This window comes from Geotrypetes seraphini, chromosome 14, assembly GCF_902459505.1.
Source record: "Geotrypetes seraphini chromosome 14, aGeoSer1.1, whole genome shotgun sequence".
NCBI lineage: Eukaryota > Metazoa > Chordata > Amphibia > Gymnophiona > Dermophiidae > Geotrypetes > Geotrypetes seraphini.
In genome coordinates, this window is record NC_047097.1 from 2,270,730 (window position 1) to 2,288,590 (window position 17,861).

The 17,861-nt window shown below is 41.6% G+C and overlaps 1 protein-coding gene across 2 annotated transcripts in view; it reads left to right on the forward strand.

The window, feature by feature from the left end:
* TLN2 (talin 2) overlaps positions 1 to 17,861 on the forward strand; it is a 572,423-nt gene that overhangs the window by 182,509 nt on the left and 372,053 nt on the right. For both annotated transcript variants that reach the window (XM_033920311.1, XM_033920312.1), the window contains one exon: positions 9,784 to 9,951. In XM_033920311.1, coding sequence (XP_033776202.1) covers positions 9,816 to 9,951 — 136 coding nt within the window. In that variant the 5' untranslated portion in view covers positions 9,784 to 9,815. The remainder of the gene's footprint in view (positions 1 to 9,783; positions 9,952 to 17,861) is intronic.

Genomic DNA, 17,861 nt, shown 5'->3' on the forward strand with positions numbered 1-17,861 from the left:
CAAACACTTGAAGCCACATGGACCACCTTCCCTCATGAACATGGGCCCTCAATTGGAGTGCTTTCAATTGATTGTAGTCTCTTTGCTAATGGAAAAGCAGCTCCTGAAGTTTCCTCCTCTGGAAGATATCTCTGTAGTTTGTTCAAAGAACTTAGGAAAGGGGGCATTATTCTCCAAGTAATATAAAAGGCACAAAATCGCTCACACGCAATGAGTTAAAATTGATCTTGACATCTTTCACGGACATTAGCTTGTATTAGAGCTACTCAGTAACTTTCTGAGTCTCCATTAGCGGCTTTCCCTGGAGGATATAACATTGGGGACTAGATCATTTCTGCTGCCTTTCCATTAAAGAACTGAAGACTATGCAATTAGTGGAAAACAAGCTGGAAACTGAAAAACCATGTTTTATTTTTGATCACTGAAAAAAAAAATAAAAAAAATTAAAAACCAACCAACCTGTAAGTTGGTTTTGCGCATGGAATATTGAAGATTCAGAAGACTTTTCATATACAGATTCTATAACAGGTGGCTAAGGTAAAAATGAGGGTGTTGCAGATGTTGATTAATTCTGCAACTAGATTGATCACAGGTATTCCTAGAATGACTCGTATAACACCAGTGAAGCAACTGCACTGGTTACCTATGCAGCAGAGAGTCCAATTCAAAATTCTTTCCCTAAACATAAGAATTGCCGCTGCTGGGTCAGACCAGTGGTCCGTCGTGCCCAACAGTCCGTTCCCACGGCGGCCCCTAGCTCAAAGACCAGTGCTCTAACTGAGACTAGCCCTACTTGCGTACGTTCTGGTTCAGCAGGATCTTGTCTAACTTTGTCTTGAATCCCTGGAGGGTGTTTTCCCCTAGGACAGACTCCGGAAAAGTGTTCCAGTTTTCCACCACTCTCTGAGGGAAGAAGAACTTCCTTACATTCATACGGAATCTATCCCCTTTCAACTTTAGAGAGTGCCCTCTCGTTCTCCCTACCTTGGAGAGGGTGAACAACCTGTCCTTATCTACTAAGTCTATACCTTGAATGTTTCGATCATGTCCCCTCTCAATCTCCTCTGTTGAGGGAGACGAGACCCAGTTTCTCTAATCTCTCACTGTATGGCAACTCCTCCAGCCCCTTAACCATTTTAGTTGCTCTTCCCTGGACCCTTTCGAGTAGTACCATGTCCTTCTTCATGTACGGTGACCAGTGCTGGACGCAGTATTCCAGGTGAGGGCGTATCATCTCTCTCCTACTGTTTTTCAAGGGTGTTTTGAAATCTATCAGCCTAGAAGAAGTTTGAGATCAAAAACAGTATGAAATTATGTTTAGAGGGTAAGATGTCAATCTCCCACATTAAGATTCGTGTGGCCATGTTGTCGGTAGCGGTTGCAGGAATCTTGCGTTTTTGCACTGCTAGGATGAATTTTAAGAAAATGTTAAAAACCCAATTGTTAATGCTTTCTTGCGCTGAGATTTTGTATTTAGAATGGATCTAAAAATGTTTTCTGTGCCTGCCGACTGCTTTTTAAAGTATATGGTGATTTGTAACAATTGAAATATTTATGATTTGTATTATGTAAACCGTATAGGTAATATACAGTATATACATTTTTAAATAAATGAAATAAAGTTGGTCGCCTAAATTGTGAGTTTAGGCACCTTAGACCCTCTTTTACTAAGCCCCAGTAGCGGTTTCTACCTTGGCCCAGAGCGCTAAATGCTTCGATGCTCATAGGAATTCTGTGAACGTCAGAACAGTGTCTGAGCATGTAGCGCTCTGGGCAGCTGTAGAAACCTCTACCACAGCTTAGTAAAAGGGGGAGTTAATTACCGACATAATTAAAAATAAAACTTTACAAAAACTAGATAGTTCTAAGTCTAATAGATGCTGGATCACTTGTTATATTTTTGTCCATTGATACTTAATTTCTGGAGATCAATTTGTGGACAAATAAATCTTATTCTTGAGTCATCTATTCCCTTAACTCATGAAGCCATAATTTGTGGTACGTTACTACACGTTAAGCCTACTTTGGATAAATATAAAAGCCGTCTTTTCTTGATCATGACGGGAATAGCCATCCAAATGGTCACACAAAACTGGAAGAGCCACGACAGAATTAATTACACTTTTTGGTGGGCAAATGTGTGTACCACATATAAATATGAGAGAATGAATGCGGAATAGTACATTTAATAAAGTGTGGAGCCCATTGACTACCTGTGTTACCTCGCAATAAGGGTCATGTATCGTTCCTTTTCTTAGATTTGCTTACACATCCAGGGTGGGTGGGTGGGGGGAGGGAAATGTATTTTGAGGATTTAAATTTCTTATTTATAATATTGTAATCACATCATATGTCCTATTGTATTAATAATTGGGAGGAGGATGGGAGAAAATGATTGTTTTATGTATTACTTGTGTAGTTAAGAGTGCATTTTATGCAGTATTTTATGTTCAATTAATTGTATTGCACTGTCAAAGTTTGAAAATCAATAAAGATTTAAAAAAATTAAAAAAATTAAATTGGCCGATAGCCGCCTACCTGATTCTTTAAAAGGAAGGTGCCTATCGCATGGCGCTTAGCGGCGCCTAATGCCTAAGTGGACATGTTTTGGGACAGAGACAGACATAGGAGCCACTAGGCATGATAGGTGCTTGCAATGTAGGCCAGTAAAATCCTGGCCTAGATTACCATCGCCTGAGTTTTTTGTTAGGCGCCATTAGGTGTGATTCTGTAAACGGTCCCTGAGTATGATTGACGTGTGTCTGGCACCAGTCGATTTAGATGCCATTTACAGAATCCAGCCCAAGATATTTCCTCCTTGCACTCAAATGTAGTGCTAAAATGAGGACATGATAAAAATGTTTCTGTATACGGTATATGTATTGCATTTTTTTAAGTTAATGGTGAGAAATTTTGAAATTAGATCCATGATTTATATTGGTTAAATACCTGAACTGCTTGGTTTGTATAAAAGAAGTAACGAGCACACATGACATCCTTTAAAAACTGATCTTTGTAACACTTTGGCTCTTTTTTTTTTGTATGAGTTGTCATTCAATTAGTACAGGGTAGGTTTTCTGGATATCAAGTTTCAAGTTTATTAGGATTTTATATACCGCCTATCAAGGTTATCTAAGCGGTTTTTACAATCAGGTACTCAAGCATTTTCCCTATCTGTCCCGGTGGGCTCACAATCTATCTAACGTACCTGGGGCTATGGAGCATATATGGGGCATATATCCGCAATGAATATGCATGAGAGCGATTTGCCTGCACTGCCTTCTTGGTATGCAAATCTCTCTCATGCATATTCATTGCGGATATCTAGAAAACCTGGCCTGCCAGTAGATCTCGAGGACTAGACTTGGGCAGCCCTGATTTAGTATTTTAGCACTTTTTAATAATCTTAGCCTTATAAATGGTTGCTCTCCAAAAGCATTTTTTAAAATAATAAAGTGACTGAGTTTATTTTTTATATTCATTTGAATGTTTGAAGCTGTCTCCGTAATCATTGTGTAAAAAAGAAAAGTGTACTTTTTTCACCCTTGAAGATAAACAGAAAAATGGTAGAATACATCACTACTAATCTTTCTGAAGCTGTTAGGAACAAAGCATTGCGTAGAAGGAATTGTGAGACTATTGGGTTTTAAAATAATTTTATCTATATTAGAATCTACAAACCTTCAAACTTCTTATAAAAGTGATGGAGGATAGAGACAACACAACTGGATAAGTGGTCTCATCTGTTTGTTGTATTTCATAATTCTAGCCTTGTCTAACTATGACATTATTCTTTTGGCTTTTAATGCATTGGAATTTTTTTATTTATCTTAACCTTATGTTATCTGAACATAATCATTTTACATTTTTGCTGTTTGGTATTTTAGAACTGTACATGCTGTTGTTGCCCTGGGGTAGATTACTAGTCAGTTTGGTTGCAAAGCTTCTTTTATGTTACAATCCATATTGCACATCTAGAACCCTTAGATCAGAGGTGCCCACACTTTTTCGGCTTGCGAGTTACTTTTAAAATGACCAAGTCAAAATGATCTACCAATAATAAAATTTTTTTTAAAAACCACAAAGCACACTGAAAGGCAGAGAAAATGTTAATTATCGTTCATATTCCGGGGGTTTTTTCAAAGAGGTCAAGGCAGATGACTCAGTAACAACCATACAAAAATAGACAAATATACCCCTTCCCTTTTTACTAAACCGTGATAGCAATTTTTAGCGCAGGGAGCTATACTGAATGCCCCATGCTGCTCTTGACGCTCATAGGCTCCCTGCGCTAAAAACCGCTATTGCGGTTTAGTAAAAGGGAGCCATAGTGCAAAATATAGACAGCAGATATAAATTCTCCAAACGGACACATTTTGATCACTAAATTGAAAATAAAATCATTTTTCCTATCTTTGTTGTCTGGTAATTTCATCAGTCTCTGGTTGCATTTTATTCTTCTGACTGTGCATCCAATATTTCTTCCCTTCTTTCAGCCACCTCTCCTCCAGACCTCATTCTCTCCTCCAACTTTTTCTTTCTTTCTCCCTATGCCCTTCTTTCTTTTTGTCTCCCTGTTCCCCCTTTCTTTCTGTTTCCCTGCCTGCCCCCTTTCTTTCTTTCTTTCTTTCTTTCTCTCTCCATGTCCTCCCCCAAGCCTCTAGGTTTGCTGCCGCCGCCATTGGGGAGCAGGCCTCCAAGCCACCACCGCCCCAAGCTCTCCCTGCAGAAGCATCACGCTGACCAGCATTCCGCTCCCCGATGTCAATTCTGATGCCAGAGAGGAAGTTCCAGGCTAGCCAGGCAGCGATTGGCTGGCCCAGTACTTCCTCTCTGACATCAGAATTGACGTCGGGGAACGGAATGTTGGTTGGTCCGACGCTTCTGCAGGGAGAGCTTGGGGTGGCGGTGGGAGACATCGGGGAGAGGAAGGCTGATCGGCCCGGTAGATCGGGACAGCAACCCGAGTCTTATCACGGAGCCCGAGATGGGCTCCGCAATCGACTTGCGTTGCCTTCCCCATCTACCGGTCGATCGCGATCGACGTATTGGGCACCCCTGCCTTAGATCAACAAATCAATATCTCCTCACAGTCTCTACTTTAAAGGTAATCAATACAAGGCGCAATTAAATATTTTCTGTTATAGCTCCCCAGCAATGGAACCACCTATTCATCTTCGGGAAGAAACAATATTAGAACGGTTTAAAAGTTCACTAAAGCGCTTTCTCTTCATTGATGCTTTCGTGAATTAGCTTAGGATAAAACCTCCAATCTCGACTTCCCCATCATTAAAGCTGCAATTTTCGAAGACTAGGCACTTCAAATAAATAGGGTCCCCCTCCCTTCATGTTTTTTTCCTTAATTGTTCTTTTCTATTTGAAATTGTAGTTCTGCCCTTTTTTTCCCACTCCTTATCCAAGTATGATGCCTATAGTTAGTTCATTGTATGTTTCAATGTGAATGTTTTTTTAAATGTACATCGCTTTGTATTTATTATAAAAGCGTTTTTATCAAATTTTAATAAAACCTGAAATATCCTGCTTCACAATGGTCTTCTCCGAGGGGTAATTTTTGTGGAGCACTGAATTAGAACATCTAGACTACTTCATACAAGTAGGAGTTAGAGTCGCAGCAGAAAACCAGAGAAGTTTAGTCTGAGTCAAAGGTTTGATGTACCAGCTTCGTAGCCCTGGTAATTATTTCCATTAAGGGGTCTGTTCACTTAATCTTTCCCTGTGGATACCTGTGGTAGATGGGCCCCTACATTTATATCTGAGGCACAGGTAACATTAGTTGTCCAAGGTCACAAGGAGCATCACTGAGTGGTAAATATGATCATTACAGCTAATTCACATGCACAAAATCACATAATTTGAATTTTTTGTGAAACTCATTGAGGTGTAATTTAAATTTTATTTTGCTTTTGTGAGAAAGCTTGTGATTTCCCACTGACATTTTGACAGAAAATGCCATGAATTCACTTTGCATGTTTCAATGAACTGGCGCTGGGAGAAAAACTTCCCATAGAGTTCATTTCTTGCAGATTAGTGCATCAGGGCCTTAGTGCAAGCATTCAGGTTCTGGATTTTGCAAGGGATTTATTTTTTGTTCTTTTCTTTGTCTGACACTTTTAAAAAATCTTGTAGATGTCAACTTACACAGCTGAAATGCATTTTTCATTGTATTCTGTGCTTAGATGTTGAAACTGAAGGTGATCACAGTCTGTTTATAGTTAAAAAAAACAAACAAACCCAAAAAACCTACAGAAGATAGGTCAAGATTTAAGCTCATTCAAGCATTATAACAAAAAAAGTGCAGTTTTGGTTTTGAGATCTGAGAGAAGTGTTATGTATATATCGGATAGGATTTTATTAAAGCACAGGAAGCAAAAAACAGAATATGTTCGTTCATCCAACTGCATAATGCAAATAAACATATTTCCGAGGGATGCCTGGAATGTGAGTGTTTTGACACACTGCTTTGTATGCCATGCTATGCTGATTAAACCCCCATGCAGTTCATGGTGCATGAACTCTGTGTTGGAATTAAGCCCAGAAAGAAAGGATATTGTTTGTTATTTATCACAGTAGATTTGACATTCTTCAGATAGATGTGTGCTTCTACCGCTGATTGAGTTTTGTTCATCAAGTATAGACTTCAGAGACTTTCGAAACAAAGAAACCAGAAATTTTGCTTTTTTTAAATATATTTTCTTCAGGGGTTTTATTTAGCAGTCACTTGGTATTCTGAGTACTGGCATCTTTTCTATTGCCTGCTAAAATTGACCCATGGTCCCCGAGTAATAATGAGAGCCCAAGCTTTGTACACTAGTGCTGCCCGATTCAGGAAAAAAAAATTTGATTCGATTCAGCCTATTGAATTGGTTTTTCGATTCGATTCGATTTTCCTGCCCATTTGGGTGTTTTTTTTTTTTTTTTTTTTTCAAACATCCTGGTGGGTTTATTTTATAGCCTCTTCACCCCACCCCTTTGCCTTCTCCTAACCACACTGTCGCTGTGGTGTAAACAAAATAAACAAACAAAAAAGACTTTTCCTCTCTCTGTTAAATCCTAGCTCATGTTTGCAGTCTAACACCAGCTCTGGCAGGATACACGTTTCAAATCTGACATATTGTAATCACAAAACAGAAAATAAAATTAGTTTTTCTACCTTTTGTTGTCTGATCATTATACAAATCTTTTTGGTTCCAGGCTCTGGTTGTCTTCTGATAACTTGCTTGCCAAGGTCTCCTTCTTTCTTCTTTCTGCATGCTAACCATCCATCTGCCATCTCTGTCCTCCCCTTCCCTCCCCAGGAGGTCTGGCATCTTTCCTTTTTTTCGTCTCCCTCCACAGATCCACCTTTTCTTAACTACCCTTTCATCCAGCATCTCTCCCTCCTTCCTCACCACCCCAGGGTCCACCATCTCTCCCTTTCTTTTCCCAACTACCCTCCTATCCAGTATCTCTATCCCCCCTCCACACCATCCCATGTGTCCAACTTCTCTCCCTTTCTGTTCCTTCCCTCCCTAAATCCCATTGTCCATCATCTCTCTCCCTCTCTATTTTCAGACTCATTATTTCTTCCCCCCCCCAAAGTCCGGCATATGCACGTCACTTTGAACCCCTTCCCCTTCCCTCCCTCCCTCCGTCTACCTCTACACCAGGGCCCCCCCGCCCCTGAAGGTCTATCCCCCCTAAAGGCATGCCTGTCCCCCCAAAGGCCTGTGCCACTATCCCTGAATGCCTGTTTCCCCCTTGAAGACTTTTCCCCCCCTTAAAGGTCTGCATCCCACCCCTGAAGGCCTGCCTGTCCCCTCCCCATGAAGGCCTGACCCCCCCCAAAGGCATGTCTGCCTGTCCCCCCCTTGAAGGTTTGTCCCCCCCTGAAGGCCTACACCTCCCCCTGAAGGCCTGTCCCCCCATAAAAGGCATGCATCCCACCCCTGAAGGCCTGCTTGCCTGTCCCCCCTGAAGACCTGTTCCATCCCCCAACCCGAAGGACTGCTCACCCCCCCCCCCCCCGGAAGGCATGTGTGTTCCCCCTGGCCTCCCACTGGTGTCCAGCTTCCCTCCTGGCCTCCCCGCACCTTTACCTTTGAGGAGCAGCCTGCAGACAAGATCGCAATGCTAGCGATCTTTGCACTGCTTCTAAGCTATTTCCTCTGCCACGGTCCCGCCTCTCCTCTGATGTCAGAGGCAGGATCGTGGGGGAGGAAACAGCTATGAAGCAGTGCAAAGATCGCTAGCATCACAATCTTGTCTGCAGGCTGCTTCTCAAAGGTAAGCGGTGTGGGGAGGCCAGGGGGGGAAAATGGACACCAGGTGGGGGGAAGCCAGACAACAGCACTTCCTGACTGACCCTCGCCCTCTAAATCAGGTGCGGCAATGGCCGGCCAGCAAGAGCAGCGCTGCTGCTCCTGCTTTAGGGGACGAGGGAGGAGGGTCAGCTGAATCGGGAACAGATTTTTTTTTTTGTTTTGAATTAATTCACCCGAAGTGTATCGGTGAACCGATTCGAATCGTGAATCGGGCAGCACTAGTGTACACCTTACGTGCACACACAGAGGACACTCCCTTTGGAAGAAGAAACATCTAACAATCCGGCTTATCTTTTCTCAACAAGCAATGCATTCTAAGGACTGTTGTAATATTTGCAGTGCTGCATTTTCATAGACTTTGTGGCGGGCAGGTCCTTGGTTGGTCATCCGACCCTTTTTAGGATGGCCCTGCATGAGTACCAAAAATATCAAAAAGCCTAAGAATGTATGTATTTGAGGAGGGGTCAGTCTCAAGTACAAATCAATCCCAAAGACCTGCTCCTAGTCCTTTGTATTTTATCTTTCCACATGCACACCTGCCATTCAAAAGAAAAATTGTATTAAGTTAGATTTCATATGGTTTACACAGGGTGACTAATCAGTTCATGGGAACTTCCTAAAAAAATTTTTATATAAGGAGTTCACCTGGGTATATCCTCAGCGCATGAGCGCAGAAAGCGCCCTACAAGGTTTTACCCACAAACATCACCTTCTGTCACCCTGTGCAAAAGTGCCTTTTTTATATATGAAAAAATAATAAAGTGCCATGTGCAAGTTTAGAATCAAAGAAATCATCAGTGTATCAATAAAAATGTTCAAATCAAACAGTTCTTGATAATATGAAGGGCATTCAGCTGAGGCACCCCTTAAAAGAGAGAGCTTGGACTCCTTGCGGACTCATGAAAGCTAAGTTTTTCTTCATATTTGATTTAATGGAGGAAACTGCTATTATCAAGAACTGTTCGATTTGAATGTTTTTATTGATAACACTGATTTCTTAGATTATATATTTTTTCATATATAAAAAAGGCACTTTTGCACTTAAAATAATAATAATAATAATAATAATTTATTTCTTATATACCGCTATACCGTGAAGTTCGAAGCGGTTTACAATAAAGATACATTTGACAGTACATGGGATAGAAATGGTTTACAATAAAGATACGGGGTTCATGGGGTGACAGAAAGTGATGTTTGTGGGTAAAACCTTGTAGGTCGCTTTCTGAGCTCATGCACTGAGGATATGCCCAAGTGAACTCCTTATATATAAAAAAATTTTTAGGAAGTTGACCTGCATGAGTACCAACATTAGAAAAAAGCAATGGCGCTTTCACAATCGGCATGCTTTCTTCTGAGCACTGCAGTTGCTTAGAACTGAATAAATGGGTAATAATAAAAATTGTAATTAAATTAGTATGTAAAATGCTAAAGTGAACTTTTCTTCTTTCATGTATTGCAGGGTAACGGGGAGGCCTGAAATCAACTGGCACAATGGTGGCGTTATCCTTAAAGATCTGTGTCCGCCAATGCAATGTGGTGAAGACCATGCAGTTTGAGCCGTCCACTGCTGTCTATGATGCATGTCGAATTATTAGGGAGCGTGTACCCGAGGCTCAGACTGGCCAAGGTTGGTTTTTCACCATGTACTTTGTTAGAAACTTGAAGGGAAGATGGCTGGTGTTTTTGATCTTGGAATTTTCACTTCACAGTTGAACATCTGCTCAATAGACTGGTTAGTGGCTAGAACAATTATCTTGTAATGCTCAGGCAATTGACCTTTCAGATCCTTAGCAGATGTATGGCAATATGTTTTTTTCTGCACAGGTAGTTTGAAAGTGATACAAATTCATTGCTTTTCATAAAGTGGCAGATGGCTGAATTCTTTGTACAATGTGAATCCCTAAGGGAGTAATTTTATAACTTAGCCCTATCACCTCTGTCACTGTCCACAAGAACCATTCACAAAAATTGACTCTACAGAAATTCAAAGTGACAAACAAATGGGCACCGTTTCATTAGAATAAAACATAACCCATGTAAACTGCTCTGAATTGACCCTCCAAATCATTAATGCTACTACTATTACTTATTAATATAATGCTAAAAGGCTTACGCAGCACTGTACGTTTTGACATTTAATAGGCAGGCCCTGCTCGGAAGAGCTTACAATCTAACTTGGACAGACAGATGTGACATATAGGGTTAAGGATGCAGAACCCAAGTTGAAAGGAGCTAAGAGTTGAAAGCAATCTCAAAGAGGTGGGCTTTTAACTTAGATGAACACTGCCAGAGAGAGAGCCCGCTATAGGAATTCGGGAAGTTTGTTCCAGGCATATGGCGCAGGAAGATAGTAGGAATGGAGTCTGGAGTTTGTAGAGGAGGAGCAGGGCACAGACAGGAGAGACCTACCAGCTGAGCGGAGTTCCCAGTGGAGGGGGGAGGGGGGACATAAGGGGAGATAAGTGAAGAGAGATAGTGAGGGGCAGCTGAGTGAATACATCTGTAGGTCAGCAAGACGAGTTCACACTATATTCTGAAACGGATGGGAAGCCAATGAAGTCATGTAACGGTATAGAACAGGGCTGCCCAAGTCCGGTCCTCGAGATCTACTGGCAGGCCAGGTTTTCAAGATAACCACAATGAATATGCATGTGAGAGATTTGCATACCAAGAAGGCAGTGCAGGCAAATCTTTTCCATGCATATTCATTGTGGATATCCTGAAAACCTGGCCTGCCAGTAGATCTCGTGGACTGGGCTTGGGCAGCCCTGGTATAGAAGCTTTCAATAAACAATATGTATGTGTGTGTGTGTGTTCCACAACTCAGAAATACACTCAAGAAAACAATTATAAAACCATCAAAGTAATAATTTCTTTCCATCCAGTTTAGTCATTATCAAACTGCCTGTGTAAGTTCCCAGTAGCCCAAGACCTGCAGTGTGTCACCAAGCCCAAAAAACTAGCATCGCTTGAGGCCAGTGACGCCCTTGAGCACCCAAAATTCTTGCCATGACTCCGTATCACTCACTGTTCCCACCAAATGTCATTGCTGCCCCAGTGTCGCCACAACAATCGGGTAACAAATCTTGCAAAGATCTATCAAGACCAGTTTCAGATAAATGAGCCCCATCCAGCCTGTTAAAGCCAGGTCAATCTGCTGTCAGGAGCTCACGAAATTACCTAGCCCCTCAAAGCTAAAATAAATTTAGTAACTTCAGCATTGACTCTGAGATATAAATTGTGAGTCCACTAGAGACAAAGTACCTTCATATAATAATTATAAACCACTTTGATTGTACTGGAAAGGTGGTATATCAAATCCCATTATCATTAAACATTCAATATCTTTGGTGTATTTGGCATTCCGCCAGACCAGAAGGGGGGGATAGCATGAGACCAAACTAACTTAGAGTAAGAGAAGTATCACATTTCTTCAGTCTAATTAGTTCCATACCTTTCACCCAACATAAATCATTATCTCCCAAATGAATGAAGAAAAACGTTTAGCTTGCCAGAAGGGTCAGCAAGAGCTGGTCCCACAGCATTCCCCGGATGCCAGACCAGTGAATGGGAATGCCCACATCTGCAGGACCTAGGTTCACAACCCATCAAGTTTCATCAGCTCTCTTTCACACCCAGAACATGGAAGAGTGCCCGCTTATCCAGACACACACCTCAAGAGGCAAGGCAGCCGAGAGAGTAACTAAGAATTGTAAGAGAGAGAAAAATATATTAATCGGACATACCCAAGAACAGAATGTATGTAACATAAATAATGATTAGATTTCCAGCAACCCAAGTACTTTATGAACCCAGGCGTTGTGCTCCTGGGAACAATAAAAGACCTGGCATTAATTCTGAAGGAATGGGTCCCGACACATTTTAGATAGAGCTGCAGATTGAAAACTGGTAAGAGGATCTCCATCCTGATGAATGAGCCAATACATCTCCCTCCCATTAGACTCCAATGACCAAATGCACAATGGACGAGTCATCTGTCCATGAAGTGCACGTAGCTTAACCCAACAAACCCTCCCTTATTGATCTGTTTAGAACAGCTATCACAAACTATGTGCTGCCTGAGATTTTAGGTGTGCCGCGAGTCACCGGGGAGTAGGAGAGGCGCTAGCTGACTGCCTACAGGATGTTCCTCTCACAGGCGAGAGGCGCATCCTATAGGCAGTCAGCCGGCGCCAGCACCTCTCCTCCTCCCTGGCGCCTCTCCGTGCCTCTTCCCTTCCAGCACCCCCCACTTGTGGCTCAAGGCCCCGTCTGGAGGGCCTTTGTGCAGAAATCTATCTGATGATGTCATATGTGACATCATTGCATTGACGTCCGTGCACTTCCGGATGCCCTCAAGCCGCAGCCACCAGTTTAGTGTGCCGCGGCTTCGCAAGGTTTGTGCGACACTGCTTTAGAACTACAAATGCAAAACATCAACTAGTTAGAATGCAAAATAAACAACCTGCCATAAAAGACTAGATTCACCAGAGATCTCCAGCTAACAGGCCACTGAGAATGTCTACTGGATCAACACTTTGAACGGTGACACACAACTCAAAGTTCCAAACAGTAACCGCAAATCGTCAAGTAAAATAGGGCAGCAAGATTGGTGAATTCCTGCACAAGCATCTCTAGCATACTTCATTAATGTCTCACTAAGAAAGACTTAATTGAACTAGAGAAACCCTGTAATTAGAACAGAAAGGATACACTAGCCAAACACAATGTCACTATTGCTGTTGACCAACCTCTATGCTTTGCATAAACAATGCCACCACTTCCCAGGCACCCCATTGGCAGATGACCCAAGGAATTAGAGAAACAGGTATGATTGCAAATGCTGCTAACCTGTGCTATACCCTTTCTTTGTATTAGTTGTCAAAGAATTCATCAGCAGTCTCCTGAAAGTACTTCTTTCTTCCACAAAAAATTCAGCATTGCTGTCTGCTCTGAATTGGGACAACTGCGTACGGGAAAGAACATCAGCAATTTCAAGCCACAAGAGTGGCGTTCATAACATAACATAATACTTCTTAACCGCGTAACCATGAGTTCTACGCGGTTTACAAAAGATTATTTCTCCAGCCCTCACTTATTATCAATTTCGGAAAGATCTTAAAACTTATTTATTTAAACAATACAAAATTTAATCGATTTCAAAATTATCATGATAAGCAGATTTTTTATTATTTTTATGTAATAATGTTTACAGTGTAAATAATTGGTATTGTGCATATTTTACTTTGAATAAGTTAGGGTCTCATTTTGTTAGTATCTTTATTGAATTGTGTTATTTTCTTTTATAAAACACTGTTATTTGGATCTTCATTTTATTATTTGTTGTAATTACTATTGTGTAAACCGCCACAAACTGATGGTTTGGCGGTATATAAAAATAAACTATTATTATTATTATAAACTAAAAACAATTTAAGGATGACAAAAAAAAAAAATTATTTGACCAAGTGCAAGCTGCGCAACATTACTAATTGGAGACATTTGACCAACAGAGGGCAGCGTCACAGTGCTTATTCAGCACTTGTACTACAGCTGTATTGTCAGAGTGAATGATACCTCCCACCCAGAGAGGGAATAGCAATATTTCTTAACCACCTTTTCCTCCTCCAATCAGTGGGCCAAATCTGCATGGGCCATGCCCCATGAAAATAAGCGCCAAAAACAATTTCCCTAGACATATCTGTGAACAGTACCAAATCCCAGTTGGATATGGGGAGGACTCTGCAAATGTGAACATAGTTAAGAGTGCAAAATAAACTCCAGATACAGAGATCATCCTTGATAGAGGCAGGCAGTGGTGTAGTGAGGGTGAGAGGCATCTGGGATGATGGTGCCCCTTCCCCGCCCTCCTCTTTGCCACCTGCTCCTTCCCCTTCCACACCCCTGCCGTGTGCACACCTTCCCTTCCCCTGTACCTCGAGTTGTTCCCACTGAGACCAACAACTTCAACATGTGCCTCGCAACCACATTGGCTCTCCCTCCGATGTTACTTCCTATGCGCAGCACCCAGAAGTGATGTCAGCAGTTGCGAGGAGCATGTTGTTGATGTTGCTTGTGGCGGTGAACAACTAGTGGAACGGGGAAGGGAAAGGGCACAAGAGGTGGGCGGAAAGGAGGAGGCATGCCAGAACTTCAACATATTCCTTGCGACCGCATTGGCTCTCCATCTGATGTCATTTCTTGTTTGTGGCACCCAGATGTGACATCAGCGGGAGCTGTTGCGGGAAGCATGTTGAAATTGTTGCTCTTGGCAGTGAACAACTAGAGGTACACGTGTGTGGCGGGGGGGGGGGGAAGGAGAGGAGAAGGGGTTCTGGCGCTCCCACCATGATGGCTCTTAGGGCGGACCGCTCACCCTTACTACGCCAGTAGAGGCAGGAAGGCGAACTCAGTTAATATTTTTCATCCAACCCTTCAAAAGCAAGGCTAAGAGGCATGAAAACACTCTGCCCTGCAGAATTACTTGGGACACAGTTGAAATGACCCATCGACAATTGAATCTGCTGCAATGTCAATTTCTTAAGCTTACAAGCCTCATCAGTTGCACCCTGCATAACCTCTACCTTGTCTATTTGGCACCTGAACCACGCACAACTGAGATCGATGTGATCCCCCTCCCTCTCTCCCTCCCCCCAAAAGTTAATGTGTATGCGCCCTCTGATTTTTCTTCAGCCAAAGGGGTTCCTAATTCACGTGCCACAGCACGAGAAATTCAATAAGCTGGTCACACTGAGAAGAATTTGCCCATCCACTAAATAAAAAATTATTTAACTATTGTACGATCATGGCAGAACCAGATTTAATCTTCTTTTCTCATAAACTATGGTCAAATCCCAGCTTTTGACCCTCTGAAAAATGTAAAGAGGCCAGCTCCACTCCAAGAATCTATATCCCCTAGGACAGCAGCCGATATTTCTGACTTACCAATAGGCAGAAAATCTTTGTCATGTCCAGCAGACTCCCTGGAAACAACTGCAGCCTGTACAGACGCCACGTTCACCCCCTTACCAGCTTTAGAAGACCACTACAGTGTTGCAGGACCTGAAGCCTCTTTTTCTTTGCCCACCCCTTTTCTCATCTAATTCTCCTCACACTGACATAAACAGCCCAAATCCCTTCACCACCCTTCTGTCACAGCCTACCTTCCCAACAAAAGCTTGCCAAAACACCTGCACCTGACAACTCAGATGAACCCTTATTATTTATTCAAAATATTTGATTTAACGCTTATCCAGCAGTACAAAGCGTTCTAAATATTTAAAAATTACAGGGAGACAAACATGTCTGCATTGTAAACGTACATGTACTAAATTATTGGACAAACATGGACTAAACAGACAAACTCAGGCCATTAAAACAATAGGGAGCTTCCCACCTCTTTCCTGCCCACTTCCTATCTTTATCCCATCTAGTAAATCTGTTTAATCCCTTAAGTTCTTGCATGCGTGACCAAGTGAAATGCTCCTAGCCAAGACTATGAAGCGTCCTTAAAGTCATCTTCATGCATAGGTGGCCTCTCATAAAATCGAGTTTCCTGTTCAAAAATGTGGGAAAATGTTCAGAATGAACAACCATTTCCCCCCAAAAGTCTAAATTTTGAATGCCAGGAAAAAAAACAACCAGGGGGCAGCATTTGTACAAAAATGGCTACACAATGTCCCTGTAGAATAAAGAGCTTAGTGGTCAATGGAGTGGCCTTTACTTCAGGACAGCTGGATTCATATTTCATTGCAACTGTTATTTTAAATGATGAACATTCCCTTTTGTCCTGCACTGCATAGGAGCTTCCACAGTTTGATCAATTGTTTACTACTGATCCCAGTTGTTATCCATCAGGTTTTCTTGTATATGGTACATTATAGGACCCCTGAGGAAGGAGTATTTCTTTGAAACATGGACCGTGTTGGGTCCAGGTTCATCAGTCCTTTTGGATGCAAACTGTTTTATGATTATATTTATTGTTTCTTTAAGACTTGGCATCTTGTATATCATCACTGCAGTTTTTGCCTTTGTTTTTCGAAATACCTACTATACCTGAATATAAACCACCTCAATAGCTCTGAGACTTGCAGGTGTCTTTAAGGTTTAGGTACAGGGTATATTTCTGTTTCTGGAGGACTCGCAATATAAAGGTTAAAAAAAGAGTTAAAGTAGGATTTAAACTTGGGTTCCTTGGTTTATAGTCCTCTGCACTGATCACTAAGCTACCCTTCAGACAGCCTTGCTGTTGTTTTCAAAATGTCCATAAAAGAGAGTTAAATTTCCCTTTCTGATGTCACTTTTTGGGAGGGGGAAGTAAGCACTTGGGGGGGGGGGATTAAGAAGAGTGGTCAGCTACTCAATCGGATCATGGACATGATTGAAATAGTCCTAACTTAGGATGCCTTTTTTTTGACTTGGACATTTCTTCCTGTTCAGTTATCACTGTTGGATATCCTAAATTTGGGCCCCTTTAGGCCCACCCTAAACATTCGTACAATATACCTCTTTGCTACCTGGATGACGTACAGTGTAAGATGTCCAAATTCTGCATCTTGAAAATTATGATTTGGATATTTTTGGTAGATGGACTTATTTTGGCCATTTTGAGGCATCCATCTACTTCGAAAATGAGTGCCATGGGGTTTTTGAAATCAAATGTGCAAACTTTCTACTACTACTACTACTAATTTCTATATCGCTACTAGACTTACGCAGCGTTGTACATCAATACATCAAAACATAGAGACAGTCATTGCTCAAAAGAGTTGATAATCTAATCAAGACTGGCATATCGATACTGTTAAGTCCTTAAGGCAGATTAATACACAGAAACAGGTTACAAGCTACTGCTTTAAGGAGCTTTGTGGTACTTTGCCTGTTTCTGCATGAATTTTGCTAAATTTTTCATTCAGAGAGCATTGCTTGGACAGAGATTGGGCATGGACGCATACCTATGTGTCTTGTAAAACAGCTTAGAAATAGACGCCACTTTGTTCTCTTAGGCATAACCTGAAGAAGCCACTGCATGGTTCACTTACTCAGATGCTTTAAGACCCAGACCACTGTAACGATCAGACTCCTTACCCATCTGACCTAGGCAACATGTTATAAAACCACCTTTTAGATTGGCATTACTGACGTTAATAGCAAATGTGAGCTTCTGCCTAAAAATAAGGATTTTTGGGGTCAGCCAATTGTTATAAACCCTTATATGACAAGGCAGTTAGAAACTGCTCTTGACATTTAAAACACGCAATACCAACCTCTCAGAATTCTTGAACAGACTCTTGATACCATATGCTCCTGCGAGAACCCTTAGATCAAATGCCAACATCTTCTAATCGTTCCATCCATTTGTCAGTTAAGTACGTGACGCCGTTGCTTCAGAGTTTTCATTGGCTCCCAGTTTGTTTTAGAGTTCAATTTAAGTGTGCCTGTGTTGTTTTTAAAATTTTACATGGCATTTTTACTCCTCTCCTTCCTCTATCCTGGAATGTTTATAGATTTTCTTTTGCAAGAGTTGATCAACAATTC